This window comes from Pelophylax lessonae (assembly GCF_965119305.1).
Source record: "Pelophylax lessonae genome assembly, chromosome: 3".
In the NCBI taxonomy this organism is placed as follows: domain Eukaryota; kingdom Metazoa; phylum Chordata; class Amphibia; order Anura; family Ranidae; genus Pelophylax; species Pelophylax lessonae.
Window position 1 is genome coordinate 330,988,343 of NC_138770.1, and position 18,174 is coordinate 331,006,516.

Below are 18,174 nucleotides of genomic sequence, written 5' to 3' on the forward strand. Positions count from 1 at the left end.
GCGGCACTGATGAGCACTGATAGGCGGCACTGCTGGGCACTGAGAGGTGGCACTGCTGGGCACTGAGAGGTGACACTGCTGGGCACTGAGAGGCGGCACTGACGGGCGGCACTGATGGGCACTGAGAGGCGGCACTGATGGGCACTGGCGGATGGCACTGATGGACACTGACGGGTGGCACTGATGAGCACTGATGGGCGGCACTGATGGGCAGCACCATCAGTGCCCACACTCAGTGCCCATAGTGCTGCCAGTCAGTGCTTATCAGTGCCTAGATGAGCAGGCACTGATGGGCACTGACTGGCAGCACTATGGGCACTGATTGTGGGCATTGATGGGGGACACTGATGGCGGGCACTGTGGGCACTGATGGGGGGGCACTGTGAATGTTTTTTTACCTTTTAGTAATCAGGGCACTGGTGATCAGTGCCCTGATTACATGTCTCTGTGTCCCCGGCGCTGTGAGGCTCCCCCTCCTTCCTCACACTGCAGGCTCCGTGTGAGGAAGGAGCGCCGGCGATGAGAGATGATCTCATATGTTTACATATGAGATCATCGCTCATTGGACGGCCCGATCACGTGGTGAATGGCCGCTGTGATTGGCCATTCACCACGATCTGTGATCGGCTGTGTCCAAGGGACACGGCCGACACAGATTCTCCCCGCTGCGCGCTCGCGGGAGCGCGCGGGGGGCGTGTCACTGGGAGGCCGTTTAAAAACGGCCTCCCGAAAATTAGAGTCCGTGCTGCAGCCGTATATAGGCTGTAGCGCGGATGGGAAGCAGTTAAAGTAACGCAGTGCTGAATCGCAAAAAATGGCCTGGTCATTAAGGAGGCTAATCCTTCCGGTCCAGAACTGGTTAAAAGGTCATTGGGATGTATAGGTAACATTTAAAGCTGAGATCCAGGCAGCTATTATTGCGGCTCTACTCATATTTAAATGTATTTTTTGAATCAAAACAGTAGTTACCGGAATTTTACTTGGTATCAGCAGCTTACATTCTCTGCATAGATCAGACCTGGAGAAGGAGAAGCTGTGCAATAGCTAACAGTTGTGCTGCAGTGTTGATGTGCTAAAAAGGGCATGCTGATAGAAAGAGAGTGCAGAAGGATATTTGCTGTCAAACAGGGCTGTATGGTGCTGTGTACATATCAGCATAGGACAATGCATAGGCAAGGAAAACATTTCCCTACAATGTATTTCACCAGTGTGATTTCCCTGGAGTTCAGCTTTAATTGCTGTCAGGAAAAAACAACATTAGTGTTAAGCTTGACTTGGTAGATCTTTTTATTTGCTCTATAGAGAATTAAGCAAAATGGATCTACAGTATAAGTGTTCAAGAATGTTTTCTAAATTGTATGATGAATGTTTCCTCCTCAGCATTATTATGGGACAGTTTCTGGGGTTACCAAAGACGTGATAGAGAACTATATAAGCAGCCTAAAGTAGAACCAGAAAAAAATACACTATATTGTCAAAAGTTTTAAGACGTTTGAATTTAAACGCACATAAAATTAAATGGCATCCCAGTCTTAGTCTGTAGGATTCAATATTGAGTTGGCCCACCCTTTTCAGCTATAACAGCCTAAACCCTTCTGGGAAGGCTGTTCACAAGGTTTAGCAGTGTGTCTATGGGAATGTTTGACCATTCTTCCAGAAGCGCATTTTTGAGGTCAGGCACTGATGTGGATGAGAAGGCCTGCCTTTCTGTCTCTGCTCTGATTCATCCCAAAGGCTTTCTATCAGGTTTAGGTCTGTGCAGGCCAGCAAAGATCCTTCACCCCAAACTTACTTATCCATGTCTTTATGGACCTTGCTTTGTGCACTGGTCCAAATCATTTGGTGGAGGGGGGGGGGGATTATGGTGTGGGGTTGTTTTTCAGGGGTCTGACTTGGCCCCTTAGTTCCAGTGAAGGGAACTCTTAAGGCGTCAGCATACCAAGACATTTTGGACACTTTCATGCTCCCAAATGTGTGGCAACAGTTTAGGGATGGCCCCTTCCTGTTTAACATAACTGCACACTGGTCATTTCTTTTACATTACAGGGAATCACCGGCTGAAAAAAAATGATATCTGAATGATGCCTGACTTAATTTCAACCTAAGGATGTCATATGACGTCCACCTAAGGTTAAGTGGTTAAACCTCAGATATTTAAAAACTAAGTTCATTTTTTTTTCTTTCTAAATTTCAGCTTCCCTATTCACCAATATACAGTGAATCTACCTCTGTTGCAAAAAAATAAAAATTTCCTTTGATATTTAGAACAAGGCCTTACCTTAGTCACTGGTGTTCCATAGAAAAGTTTATGACTTCCTGATATGTAGATTTAGAATGTAAAAACCAGTAAGACTCAGGAAGCAGTTCATCAGCTGGCCTCATTAGCACACACACCTGGCACCCATCAGCTATGTTTGCACAGCATCCCCGGCATCACTTCAGGCATGCGTTTGCTTGGCTTATCAATGTAGGCTGCCACAACTGCTTTGTTTGCACAGCATCCCCAGCATCTCTTCAGACAGGCCCATTCCGTGTGCTAAACTCTCTGGGGCTGCGGGTTGGACATCCTTGATGTAGTGCAATTGCCTGCCTGATTGGATACTGAGTGAATGGATAGATAGGTGTGTCATCCTATTCCATAATAAGGGCTAAGGGTCCATGTACACGGGACGCTGGAAATGGCCGTTTAGGAGCAGTTGGGCGTTTTTTTCAGAAGCCCCTGAATCCATCTACATTTTATCTTATCTGTCCATGTACACCAGGTCGTTTACAGTCATTTGCAGGCAGTTGCGTTCAGGGACTTTTTTTAGAACGCAATTATTTGCGTTCGAACGTGTGTTTCCCGGCGTTTCAAACGCACAAACGCGTCTAAACGCGTCCAAACGCGTCTGAACGCGATGACCCACGTTTAGCGTTCGCGTTTTTCCATTTTAAAGGGGAATAATTTTTTTGACCTCTAGGAACGCTTCTAAACGCAAACGCCCGCAAAGGCCGCTAAACGCCGCTAAACGCGGGTACAAACGCGACCGAACGGACGTTTCAAACGTCCTAAAAATTCCAGCATTCAAAGGGACTTTTAACAACGTCCCGTGTACATGGAGCCTAATGGTAAAGCCTTGTTCTAAAAATCAAAGAAAGCTTTTATTTTTCTGCAACAGTGATACATTAATGGTATATTGGTACATAGGGGAGCTGGAATTTAGAAAACAAAAAGGTGAATTTAGCCTTTAAACCTTGGAGGTTAGGTTTAGTTATACTTTGAGAGCTTGCCAGCCCTTGTCCTGACAAAGCATATCTGAGGAATTAATGATATATGCAAACCAGTGTATTTTACACGCAACCATGTTGCATTAAACTGTGTTTAACATGATCTTTCCTCATTTAGCCAAATTAGATAGTACAGGGTGTGTGAAGCTTGTAATTATCAACGTGAGAAGCCTAATTGGATTATTAATTGCACTGAATGTAATCACTGACAGTTTCTCCTCATTCAAGCAAAGCTTGTTGACCATAATCTAACAAGTTGGGAAGTAGGCAGTGAAGAAATTGATAAAAAAGAAAACATATTTATGGAACCTGAGTACACTTGTGTGGAATGTACAGTACCTGCCAGATTTCTGGATATTGCTTTCTGAAATGTGGTTTGTGTTCATAAGATTAAAAAAAAAAAAAAAAAAAAAAAAACCTTATATAACATGTTATGATTTCTATTATATAATAATTCTATAATTCAATTGACTAATAGAAATGTTGCTGATTGAAAGAGAAAACCACCTGTACCCTTTAAAAACCCCATTCTGTTATATATGCAGCCTGTAAACTGCACAATATTGTTATTTAGTGGTATATTGTTCTTAATCGTGTAGTAGTAACATGTAAAGAGTCCACATGCAACAATGTGATTGTTGTATATTACTTAAGATTGTTTTAAGAACATATTCATTTGTTACTGAGATAAATAAGCTGAGTTTAGGACCATAGAGGGAAGCAAATTTGATTAAATGAAGAAGACATTATGAAGTGCTTTTTGACCTACCTTTAACATGTGGTAATTTTAATGCAGTAACTTCCAGTTCAGTAGGTGGTAGTATTGCACCAGTTTCATGTTTTATTTTACTTGATTTGCACATTTTATTAGTTTAAGTGATTGTAAACCTCAGTCATGAAATCTGAACAAAGCACATTCAGCATATCTGTAGTGTTTACTTGTCTCTCTCCAAAGCTCTAAGTGCCATTTCTCTCTGATGCTTTGTTCTTCTGTTATCAGCATGTGTCATTTCTGACAAGTTGCCTCAACACCAGAGATAAAATGGTGACAGAGTAGGAGAGCTCAGCACACAGCTTGTCTTTTCACATTTCCTTCGTTCCTGTGCCGTGTGTGAAGGGGGTGTGTCCCTTTCCTCCAATAAGCTCTCACACACTGTACAAGAGCTCTGTCCCCTGCTACTGACAAATGCAGAAAGATTTTATCCAAATTCAGCACTTTGAAGGCATATAAAGAAGAGAAGACTGTAGATAAACAAGTAAAACACGTAGGAGGATTTGTTTAATCTCTGTGTATCATCTGAGGCTATTCACTTCACTTTAAGGTACTTATATACACAACATAGTTAGACAGTAATGTGTATATATATATATATATATATATATATATATATATAAGTTTACTTATTTAATCTAAACCTCATGTTATTTTTGAGACCTAATCTCTGCCCTAAGTTGAACACCTAAAGTGACACTAAACTAAACAAAAAAAAAAACAAATCCTATTCAAGTATGGATTCTTAACTCCAAAAAAGTACCTTCTATTGCTTTAAGCCTCCTCCAAATCTATTTTTTTTATTGTTGTGATCTGCTTTTCTGTTAGTGGTTGCCTACATTTATTCTTCATAATCCCACTGTATGTAGGAACGTAGCCACCTTCTCTTTGTGACTCCCAATATGGACTAGGGACTATGGACTATTGGATTTGTAGTGTGCATAGAGCAGTGCATATGACCGCAATTAATGTGCATTGGTTATTCCAAACCAATGTAATTGCAAGGGGAAAAGGAGGGCTTCGGGAGCTTACAGAGAATATTACAAAGAGAGAGATGAAATCACAGCAAGAAACAATTTCATGGAATATAGATCAACGAGTCATAAGGTAGTAGATGTGTATGAATTAACCTTGGAGACTAAGGATATTGGTTAGTGTCACTTTAATTCAAACCTAACTATTACTTTACCTCTCACCCTTACCCTATTAATAGCCTTAATTTAACGCCTAAATGCTAGCACTATGTTTCCCCCTACAGATTTGAACTAATATTTTCCTACACCAAGTACAAAACCATCTCCAGGTAACACTAGCACTGAAAATTCTGGGTCCAGTGGCAAAAACAATTGCATTGAAAAAATGTACTTGTTGTTTATGGCATTTGTAACATGGACAATATGGATGCACTTAAGATTATCTGCATTTGCCTTTAGCAAAATAAACAGATAACTGATGTTCATTGTTTGCAAGCAGCTCAGAAAAAAATAACTCATGTTCTGTATTTCTTTCTTTTCTTGTGAGCATTGCAAAGCTGCATCAAAACCTGCAATAAGGAAGAGAGACTCTAAATCTGTCAATGTAAGTATTCTACAACATACATGAATAAGATTGCAGAGTGAAAGCGTTGTGTCAGAACTTACTGATTTTTAATGTTGTTTTATGTACATAACCACAACATTAAAATTCCTTCCTGGTCTGCCTATCTGGATGAAACCATGAAATAACTGCATCTACATGAAAATGGTAGGTTCCAGCTACAGAATCAGATTTATAGATGATGCCCTAGATCAGCCTTGCTCAACCTTTTCAACAGAGAGGGACCCTTGAAATAAATTTCTGGTCTCTGGGAACCCCTGCTAAAAATTAAAAATCTACAACTCATGACACATTAGTTTGACAGTCAGTGGGAAGAATGCTCCATACTCTTGTCATCATTTGGAAGATGACAAGATAGCTAAGATAGCTAAAAGGAAAAATGGTGTCATTGAAAACCTTTCTGAGAGGCAGAAATTGCCCATTGCTCAAGAAACCCCTAGCAGCCTCAGGGGGAACTGGAGGGTTCCAGGGAACCCTGGTTGAGAAACCCTGCCCTAGATCAACAACAGGTCACTCTACTCAAAAGTGATATTTAATTTTTTGGTAGATGCTGGAAATGTAAAATATAGGGGACTCTTTCTGCTGGAGACCCCAAAAAACAAACACAAGGATACATTTTTCTATCTATAAATGAAATATCACTTTTGGGTGGATGGACCCTTTAGTGTGAGTAAAGGTCAATGATTGCATTTGAGACCAAACACTGAAGAGTGCACTATACATGTTTTTTTTTTTTCTTGTGTGATAATCATTGATTGGCACACAGTATATACCGTAGAACTTAACAGGTAAAAAAATCCCAAGCATTGTTATTTATGTATTTCCCTAATTACAATGCCAATATAATTTGATACACTTTTTGAATACAAAGAAACATTATATCCTTTAATACTCAAATCACCATTTTATACTGTAAATGTTACTTGTTTGAACTGTATTTAATGCTGGGACTTGTAGAACACAGGGTGGATGGCATAAACAGCCATTTTTCATTTATTTAAGTTGGGTAGACCATGGCAAAATTTTTGTGAAAAAAGTGTAGCATTTATATTGCTGATTTAACCCTTTAACTAGCAACACCTTAAGGCTTATGGTGGCAGCGAGGTTTTGCAGCAGGTGGGAGAGTGTGTCCACTCCACAATCCGACTGTTGGCTTTATAATGAAAGCAATCAAGCAGCTACTTTCTGTGACCCCCAGAGTGTGCTCCTCCTACTATGCTTCCCGGGCTGTGCTGTCCCATTTATGGCCCAGGACACACATCACAGACATTGCTGATTGGAGAAGAGGGAGGCCAGTTAATATCTGTTCACTGATCTCCCCTAGCTAAAAAAATAACCATGTATAATGCCACTTCTGGTTTCTGTTGTAATTTTTCCTTGGGTTTTGTGGCCAGGAAAGAAGCCAATGAAGCTTCAGGAGAAAGCAGGTTAGACATCAGGGGTCTAAAAATGTTTGTGTTTCCTAAAATTAACTTTAGTGTATTTTTTATGAACATTTGATCTTGACATCTGTTGTGCAAAGTTTGTGTTACATAAAAAAATTTGAATTATCACTGCTTTATTCTCCAGTGTGTCTGCTTTCAGAAAATATATATTGGGGTTTTAAACTAATCTTCAAAACAAAAACAAAAGATTTTTTAAATGTGTGTGTGTAGCACCCTCTAGTGCTAGAATAGTGTAGGGTAATTTATTTTTTGTGACTCATAGTAGCCTGTGAGCCTGGTTAATTGGTTGGGGTTACTGTAGATCAGGCTGGATGGCTCTACAGGGCAAGCCTCCTGCTTCTAGAAGCTTGGAGAAGTTTTAAGAAGCTAGTGGGTTGAGGCCAGGAGGTCCTGACCAGCATACTTGAGGGAATCTGGCCAATCCCCAGGCAGAAGGCCTGGCAGGGTGGTGGGATCAGCCCTTTAAAGCTGAGCTCCTCCCAAATTGCCATATTTGCCACCTTTTATGGGGATCATGTACCTGGTTTTGACAGTTTAATTTCAGTCCCCCTCCTTCGTCCCCTGCCGCCAGGCCATTTACAAAGCACAGCACACTTCGCATGCAGAGTAGGGAACCAGCCACAAGGCTTCACTGGTTTCCCTTACCCAAGATGGTAGAGTAGAGCTTGGCCAGCAGATGAGTTGGGTGGATGATGGAGTGAGGAAGCTGTTGTGTGGCCTGGGAGGGGCCCCCGATTTGAGGGGGGCTCTGCCTCCAGGCTGGAGCAGAAAAGGGAAGAAGGACAAAGGGATGTCTACTATCCCACGGCCTCAGTTGTGAGACTTTCTGGTTTATGAAGAAGCATCTGTACAGCAAGAGGCTGAACAGTCATCTCTGCTGAGGCAGCAATATTTCTAGAGACAGTCTAAGTACCTGTACATTCCCAGGGCCAAAAAGGGTTAACGTTGCCAAATGTAATATTGAGCAAGTTTTTCTGGGACTGTGCTAACAAGCTGTGACCTAATCCCTTGTCCTGGGACATTTCACTAAGCAGCCAGATGGCTTGGTATTTTTCAAGAAAGGGGACATAGAGCTCCTGCAGTGGAGATTTCCCAAAATTCTACTCTGGGGGCACAGAGCTCCCATAAAGAGTACTGTATGTACTGTATACATAATCTATAGATTTTTATCCCAGCAAGTCCAGAATGTATAAGGCTTCTAGCACTGATAGACACATACAACAGTTTGAAAATGCAGGGTACAGTGCTTTCTAATTTAAAGCTGTACAAATTGTGTTTTTGGATCTGAAAGTGAGGACTTTGAATCTGTTAAGCAACTAAGTACATTACTGAAATGATGTAATTTCTTGTAGAATACTACAGGAAATAGACTTCTGGGTCCGCATAGCAAATGAAAATAGACAGATGTGGTTCTAAATTTCAAGTACTGTATACATATAAAACCATTTTTTTTTTTACATTTTGGATGAAGTGGGGGGGGGGGCTAAAACTGCTGTCAGATTAATTTTTTATGTCATCTGTGTCTTATTAGATAGATTTCCCTCTCTTTACTTCCTGTCCTGTAGACTCAACAGAAAGTGAGAGGATATCTTTCCCATTTGAGAGAAAGCCCTTCTAACATAGGAAAAATGTTATTGGAAAATGTTAAAAATTCTAACTTTTGGATTCAATCTTAATTTCATTCTTGGTGACATTGGTGATTAGGACAATTAGAGAGAGCGAATCTCCTTAATAGGGACAGAGACAACAATAACCTGACTAGTTTTACCCTCAGTTATACTATGTAATGTATGTATATATATGAAATATATATATATATATATATATATATATATATATATATATATATATATGTGTGTATACATTATATATATTTAATATATGTTATCATATGTATACTATGATAGCTATGCTATCTGATGAGGCCATACAAATAGCTGAACAAGGAAGGCAATGGAGAAAGGGGAAAAATACTCAACTGAATGCAGACTTCCAGAGGATAGCAAGAAGAGACAAAAAGACCTTCTTAAGCAATCAGTGCAAAGAATTAGAGGAAAACAACCGAATGGGAAAGACTAGAGAGCTTTTCAAGAAAATTGGATATATCAAGGGAATGTTTTGTGCAAAGATGGGCACGATAGTAGACAAAAATGGCAAGGAACTGAAAGACGCAGAAGAGATAAAGAAGAGATGGCAAGAATACACAAAAGAACAGAAAGATTTAAATGTCCCATATAACCCCGATGATGCAATCACTGACCTTGAATTGGCTATCCTGGAGAGTGAAGTCAAGTGGGCCTTAGAAAACATTGCTAATAACAAAGCTAGTGGAAGTGATGGTATCCCAGCTGAGTTATTTAAAATCCTAAAAGACAATGCTGTTAAAGTGCTGCACTCATTAGGCCAACAGTCTTGGAAAACTCAACAATGGCTACAGGACAGAAAGATGTCTGTTTACATTAAGATACCAAAGAAGGGCAGCGCCAATGAATGTTTAAACTACCGTACGATCGCACTCATCTCACTAGAAAGATTATGCTGAAAATTATACATGCTAGGCTTCAGCAGCATGTGGCCTGAGATTTTGAAGAGGCAGAGGAACTAGAGATCAAATTGCCAACATTCGCTGGATCATGGAGAAAGCAAGGGGGTTCTAAAAGAATGTCTACTTCTGCTTTATTGACTACAGTAAAGCCTTCGATTGTGTGGCTCACAACAATATGGGGCAAATACTGAAAGAAATGGCAATACCAGACCACCTCAGCTCTCTTCTAAAAAACCTGTATGAAAGTCAAGAAGCAACAGTTATAACAGGACATGGAACAACTGACTGGTTCAAATGTGGGAAAAGAGAGCTGCAAGGATGTATATTGTCACCCTATTTACTTATTTAACCTATATGCAGAGTACATCATGTGAAATGCCACAAGCCAGAATTAAGATCGCAGGTAGAAATATCAACAACCTGAGATATGCAGACAATACCACGCTAATGACAGACAGTGAAGAAGAACTAAAGAGTCTCTTAATGAAGGTTAAAGAGGGGAGTGCAAAAGCTGGCCTGAAACTGAAGATTAAGAAAGCTAAGACCATGGCAACCGCTCCCATCACTCCTTGGCAAATAGAAGGAGAAGAAATGGAAACAGTGACAGATTTTATCTTTCTAGGCTCCAAGATCATGGCAGATGGTAACTATAGCCATGAAATTAAAAAATGCTTGCTTCTTGAAAGAAAAGCCGTGGAAAACCTAGACAACATTATAAAAAGCAGACGCATCACCCTACCGACAAAGTGGCGTATAGTCAAAGCTATGGTATTCCCAGTCATAACCTATGGCTGTGAAAGTTGGACCATAAAAAAGGCTGAATGCCGAAGAATTGATGCTTTTGAACTATAGTGTTGAAGAAGACCCTTGAAAGTCCCTTGGAGAGCAAGAAGATCAAACCAGTCAATGCTGAAGGAAATCAACCCTGAATATTCACTGGAAGGACAGCCCCTGAAGCTGAAACTCAAATAATTTGGCCACCTAATTGAAAGAGAGGACTCTTTGGAAAAGACCCTGATTCTGGGAAACATGGAAGGAAAAAGGAGAAGAGGACGACAAAAAATGAGATGGATAGACAGCATCATCAAAACAATGAACATGAAATTAAGCAAACTCCAGGAGGCAGCGGAGGACAGAAAAGCCTGTCACGCTATAGTTCATGAGGTCATCAAGTGACGGACATGACTAAACGACTGAACAACAACAACAATACTTTGTAAAAGAAAGGCTGCTTACCATAAGCCTGGTAACTAATATGCAGTAAGACAGCGGTGCATACCTGTGAGTAAGAAAATCTTAAAAAAATATATACAACTTTCTACCCTTGAAGACTGAAAATCCTGAATTTCAAAGCCGTACTTGTGACATGTCAGAACAAAATAAAAAATATTAAAATAAAATGGCACTCCACCCTTAGGTTTTTTGTATCAAGAACAATAAAATTAAACTAAAATGTTGAGGTTTTTTTTTAGCTTTGAGTAGAATGGGGAAGGGTTAGGCTTTATGTACACATAAAAAAATAAACTATCAGTGCAGAACCAAGTGGTAAAATCAATGTGCATAAGAGTCAATGTGCATCAAGTGCAGTAAATCAATGTGCAACAAATCAATGTGCATCAAAATAAATGTACCCGGCAGCATACACTAATCGTGTCCACACATCACAATCAAAATAATATAAATCAAAACGTGATGTGCTAGATGTGCACAAAATTTATAAATGACCGTAGAAAACAATAAAGTGTCCAAATAAGATGCGTGCTTAGAAGCAATTAATAAAGTATCCAAGTGTCCAAATATCATAGATAAAGCCTTGATCCCATGAGAGTCGATAAAGAAACACCAGGTGTATCAAATCCCTTCACCAGTAAGATTGGCCTCTCACCTTAATATAAGACCCAAGCATGCCAGCATTAGCTTGTATGGGGATATTAGACTCCAAGGATGACTCTCCAGCCTTCCACCTCCGGAGGGCGCCGGGACATGTGATAAAGATATAAGGCAGAAAATCTAGTGCTCTCTGCTTGAATGTAAATGAGCTTTATTGAAAGTAAAAGGGTAACTCACATTTTTCAGGCACTCAGCCATGCCTGCTAGTATGGCATTCAGTGTGAGAGTTCCACCCGAGAGATGATCGGCGTCAGGCACGCAGGCTCCGCCTCCCTATACGCGTTACGCCGGAGTGTCGGCTTCGTTGGCTTCTTCGGTAGGGCTTTATGTACACATAGCCTATAATGACTGCTGGCCAAGGTAATACGCAAAACACTGCAAAATTATGCCGCAATTTTTCCCCGATTTGCTGCTTTTTGCAGCTGGCGGTCAAAACTTTCCTATCCTGAACGCGATTCTTCCACAGTCAGGAGAGGGAGGTTGAGGGAGGTTGAACCATTGTACATTGACACATACTGTAGGCTTTTATGGAGTTGAGTTTGGGAGCTTTGGCAAAAAAAGAAAAATGCCAAAAGCTCCTAAACTCAAGTTTAGGAGCTGTAGTTTATATGAAGCCTTAAAGCTGTTTTAAAGGCGTTTTTGCTAAATAAAATAATGAGCACGTTATACTCACCTGCTCTGTTTATTGGTATCATGTGCATTAGTGGGAAATTGAAGATAAAGGCTTGACGTGTTTAGAACTGCTGTCCAAAGGTTTAATTTTTTTTTTGGATTTCTTATTTTGCATTGTTCTGGGATGCTAAAAGTAGTACCATATATTAACTACAAAGGATATGAATGAGATTTTTTAGGCTTTTTACGCACCAGTAATAATAATCAAACATGTCATCATGTTTTTGTAAAAAATCAATCCACAATCTTTATTACAAAATAAATAAACTTTCTAAAAACATAATTTTAAATAAACAACATTCATGGTCAGTTTTGGTATACAGACTCAATATGGTATTTGGTACATCCTAGTCTCAACAAAAGGTGTTGAGATTCTGCACCTCAATTGTGTTGCTGAGATCCTGCTAGGAGCAGCAGCTTAGGAGCTCATTTAAGCTAGCAAAATGCAGCTCAGAGCAGCGTACTTGTCACCACTGCTTGACACATTTTGTTCTGTTATCACCCTGAACCTCGATATTTTGCTCAAGGAGCTGCTTTCATTTTGGATTCAGGCCTCTTCCTCTAAAATGATCCATTCATTTCAGCTACCCCATGACACAGATTAAAGGAGCTTACAGCTTTCTCCAGAGAGTGGCTAGACTGAATATATAAATAGAGCATGCTTAGGGCGAAAACTGCTGTAATGAGAATATCTGTTACAGAAGTGCTATGAAGGGAAGCTGCTGAGGACTGTTATTCTATTGCCCCCTAATCCCATTTCTTGATTAAGTCAACTGCAGCCTGCAAGAATATTTCAGCCCCAGGCAGCTCCTATATTGGCAAGAGTGAAAAAACATTTGGGCGGAGGTGCTAATAATTCATGTGGATGCGGTCCAAAAATTCAGGTAAATAAACATCTGGGGTGGGGGGTTGGGGGAGTGGAAATTAGCTTAGGTCAGGTGGTGAAGCTTAATAGGATAACCATATTTTCTATGAAGACACTTTATACTGTATATGTTGTAAAACTGTTACAGTTAGCTGCCCAGGAATACAGGCCCAGGAGTTGAAAAGGCACAGTAAAAAATCTGTGACAACTGATTTGCCATATGAGAAGTATGTTGATTTACATTAGATAAGGACATGAATCGGTTAACAACTTTCTTGGTAAGTACCTCTCAGTGTTTATTTTTTTAAAGGAGAAGAAGGTCTAAAGCTCTTTTGGCCCTACTTCTCCTGGGGTTTACAGGAGTGCACTTCCTTCTGCACTCTTCATGACCCAGATTCTGCTGACAGCGGGCAAAAGTCTGCTGTCATCTGAGGTCACTCAGCCAATCCAGGCTCTTGAGAGATCTCAAATTTAATGTCAGTCCACCCAGATGACTGATTAGTAGGGATGATCGAACGGTTCGGGTCCACCATCGGTTCGGCCCGAACATTGGGTGTTCGAGGTTCGGCCGAATTTAGAACTTTTTGCCCAAAAAGTTCGGAATTCGGCAACCAGAACCGACCAAAATGCAATGCTTCAGGAAATGGGCTTTAAAAGCCCGTGATTGGACCAGAACCATTAGCAAAAGCCAATTGAGGGGGCAGGAGAATGCTAGGAATGTGATTGGAGTGACTAGGGGGTCCCTAGACCAATCATTAGTGAATACGCCCCCCAGTATATAAGATCGCCCCCGCCATATTCCTAGCATTGTTATACTGGACATGGAAGAGAGTGGAAGCAGTTCTGATAATTTTACTTTAAAAGTGTCATTTAGCTATTTATTAGTGTGAGGAAAGGGATATCTAGTGTAGTTAGAGTGCTCCTTTACACTTTAGTTAGCTTCAAAAATTTAGTTTCTGTAGGGAAAGTGTTAAGTGTCAGGGGACCGTAGTGTAGTGTAGGGTTAACTGACAGTGACTGCTATGGAAGGGTGACAAAACCCTTCCATATCAGGGTAACCGCTATAGAGAAATGATCATTTCTCTGAATTGCTTCGGCACACCCATATGGCTTCTCACCAGCCAAGCATTTTTAATGCTGCAGGGGCTGCCACTGCCAGTGCTTTTTTGAGGACATGTTTGATGTCAGACATGACATTTGAACATGTGTATAGGGGGTATATATAGACATATATGTCTGTATATATACCCCTAGACATATATAGGTGTGATAGTAGCAGAAATAAATGCTTGCGCTAATGAAATCATTTACAGTAATATATTTCTGCTACTATCACACCTATATATGGCTAGGTGTCTATATAAATATAATTATGTGTGTACCGTATTTTCCGGCGTATAAGACGACTGGGCGTATAAGACGACCCCCCTAATTTTCAAGTTAAAACATAGGTTTTGGGCTATACTCGCCATATAAGACTACCCCCCTTCCGAAGCAAGGCAACACCATTGAAAAACAGATTTCTCATAGATCTCCAAGGTACCCCAAGTACTGTAATACTTGTAATCTCTCATAATATCTCCAAGGTACCCTAAGTATAAGTATTACCAGTAGATGTAATCTCAAGGCGCTGGCTGTGCAGGAATCCTGTACCGGTATACCGTATGTACCGTAGCTTCGGCTACATACAGTATACCGTGCTGAGCCAATCACAGTGAGCGATGTATTCTATTATTAAATGCAAAGCCTGCTCGGATTGGCAGAGTCAGAGAGGCGGGCTGATGTTACTCCGTCAATCCGAGCAGGCTTTGCATTCAATAATGGAATACATCGCTCTCCCTGATTGGCTCAGCGTGGTACACTGTATGCAGCCGAAGCTACGGTATACCGGTACAGGATTCCCACACAGCCAGCGTCTTGAGAGATTACATCTACTGGTAATACTTATACTTAGGTTACCTTGAAGATATTATACTCGGCGTATAAGATGACCCCCCATTTTTGGGGGATTTTTTTGAGGTTCAAAAGTAGTCTTATACGCCAGAAAATACAGTATATATACCACTATACACAAGTTCAGATGTTTTGCCTGCCTCAAAAGAACCCAAAAAAATGCCAAAAAAACGCTAGCGTCAAAAAAAAAAAAATGCCCAGGTGTGTTTTTGCTGGCATTTTTTGGGGGGTTTTGGAGGCAGGCAAAACATCTGAACTTCTGTATAGTAGTGTAGATACACACATCCATATATTTATATACACACCTAGACATATATAGGTGTGATAGTAGCAGAAATATATGCTTGCGCTAATGAAATCATTTACAGTAATATATTTCTGCTACTATCACACCTATATATGGCTAGGTGTCTATATACATATAATTATGTGTGTATATATACCACTATACACAAGTTCAGATGTTTTGCCTGCCTCAAAAGAACCCAAAAAATGCCCAAAAAAACGCTAGCGTCAAAAAAAAAAATGCCCAGGTGTGTTTTTGCTGGCATTTTTTGGGGGGTTTTGGAGGCAGGCAAAACATCTGAACTTGTGCACAGTACCACTATACACAAGTTCAGATGTTTTTCCTGACTGCAAAGAACCCAAAAAAATGCCTGCTTTGAAACTGGCAAGGTGTTACAGCAGAGAAGCCATATTCCTGTGCTGAAAGTTTTCTAATACAAACAATCCTTTTTTTTATGGTTCTGGACATGCTACAGAGCTGAAACTTCACAGGTACACCTTTTAGACCCCCTAGACACAAAATCACACAAAAGAAGTTCTTAAAAATTGTCATTTTTGATAAAAAAGCCAATTATTGAAAAAGTAAAAAAAAAAAAGAGATTTTTTGATTTTTACTTTGGATTTCAAATCTGGGGGGTCTAAAAAGTGTAAATGTGAAGTTTCAGCTCTGTAGCATGTCCAGAACAAGAAAAAAAAAAGATTGTTTGTATTAGAAAACTTTCAGCTCAGGAGGTTGGCTTCGCTGCTGTAACACCTTGCCGGTTTAATAGAAGGCATTTTTTTGGGTTCTTTGCAGTCAGTAAAAACATCTGAACTTGTGTACAGTGGTACTGTGCACAAGTTCTGATGTTTTGCCTGCCTCCAAAAACCCCCCAAAAATGCCAGCAAAAACACACCTGGGCATTTTTTTTTTGACGCTAGCGTTTTTTTTGGCATTTTTTGGGGTTCTTTTGAGGCAGGCAAAACATCTGAACTTGTGTATAGTGGTATATATATATATATATAATATATTAGTGTAAATGATTTCATTAGCGCAAGCATATATTTCTGCTACTATCACACCTATATATGTCTAGGTGTGTATATAAATATATGGATGTGTGTATATACACCACTATACACAAGTTCAGATGTTTTGCCTGCCTCAAAAGAACCCCAAAAAATGCCAAAAAAAACGCTAGCATCAAAAAAAATGCCCAGGTGTGTTTTTTCTGGCATTTTTTGGGGGTTTTTGGAGGCAGGCAAAACATCAGAACTTGTGCACAGTACCACTATACACAAGTTCAGATGTTTTTCCTGACTGCAAAGAATCCAAAAAAATGCCTGCTATTAAACCGGCAAGGTGTTACAGCAGCGAAGCCAACCTCCTGTGCTGAAAGTTTTCTTATACAAACAATCTTTTTTTTTATGGTTCTGGACATGCTACAGAGCTGAAACTTCACATGTACGCTTTTTAGACCCCCCAGATACTAAATCCAAAGTAAAAATCAAAAAATCTCTTTTTTTTTTTTAATTTTTCAATAATTGGCTTTTTTATCAAAAATGACAATTTTTAAGAACTTTTTTTGTGTGATTTTGTGTCTGGGGGGTCTAAAAGGTGTACCTGTGAAGTTTCAGCTCTGTAGCATGTCCAGAACCAGAAAAAAAGATCATATAGGTGTTAAAGTTAAAGGAGGGTCCCACATCCCTGTTCTACTGAAAAATTATCTTTTTTTTTTTCATGGTTCTGGACATACTACAGAGCTGAAAGTTCACATGCACACATTTTAGACCCCCCAGATAATAAATACAAAGTAAAAATAAAAAAATCTCTCTTTTTTTTTAAATTTTTTCAATAATTGGCTTTTTTATCAAAAATGACAATTTTTAAGAACTTTTTTTGTGTGATTAATAGTTAATGGGGCATGACCCAGAACCCTAGGCACTTTTTAGGGGCATTTATTGGGTTTTAGGGCTTAAAAATGGTGTTTTTTGATTACTGAAGTTCGGGTCCTATCGATTTCAATGGGGTTCTGAAATCCGGGCCGAACTTTCGGGAAGTTCGGATGTTCTGGCCGAACCGAACTTTTCAAAAGTTCGATCATTCTTACTGATTAGTAGCTGGCTCAGCCTCTAAGCACACTGCTGGGAGCTTAGAAGCAGTTGAAGCATCGGATTGATGCAGCATCCACCTTGGTGAGTGTGAATGTTTGTTTCCTGACAGACTCCATGGCAGCATACGTTTGGGTAGGCCCCGCCTCCTCTCCTACCTCATAGGACCCCACTCCCATAAATCTTTGCTCCCTTTCAGCATCAGTGTTCTTTTTTCGTCCTCCTCATACATACGGTGTTATGTTCCTACTATTTCAGTCCTATACTCTGAAGCAGGAGGGGTCGTGGAGTCTCCGCTAAGCCCTGGCTATTAGCAGGGTATGGAGGGGGCAATAGAAGAGACCCCTTGCAGGAGCTTGGGGGTCTGGCCGAGAGAGCCCTGCTGCCGCGGGTGGCCTAATTTTGCCTGAAGATGCAGATCGGTGGTGCGCCTCTGGGACCCTTCTCTGCTCGGGGCAGGGTGGTAAGCCCTGTTATGGGACCTCTTTTTTACTTCATTTTTTCCTTTATTGTTTATTCCTATGTGTCAGGGTTTCTTTAGTATGTTTACTCACTGTGTCTTGTTGAGTGCGGTTTTTAGCTGGGTTTTATATCTCTTGCAGTCCGCTTTGTTCCTCTGCTATTGGTGTCCGGCGACTCCCGGTCTCGCCGCGGCCGCCGCTTCTGGGTTGCGCGGCGCTTCTGCGCATGCGCGGTAGCCGCCGGTCACAGGATTCGGTGTGCATGCGCGGGGATGACGCGTGACATCACTCGCGCATGCGCAGTTGCGATCGGCGGCCGCGAGGCGGCATAT

General features: G+C 40.6%; 1 protein-coding gene across 4 annotated transcripts in view; it reads left to right on the forward strand.

The window, feature by feature from the left end:
- The window catches only part of MLIP (muscular LMNA interacting protein), a 444,758-nt gene that overhangs the window by 255,113 nt on the left and 171,471 nt on the right, over nt 1-18,174 (forward strand). For all 4 annotated transcript variants that reach the window (XM_082250228.1, XM_082250229.1, XM_082250226.1 and 1 more), the window contains exon 8: nt 5,561-5,617. In XM_082250228.1, coding sequence (XP_082106354.1) covers nt 5,561-5,617 — 57 coding nt within the window. The remainder of the gene's footprint in view (nt 1-5,560; nt 5,618-18,174) is intronic.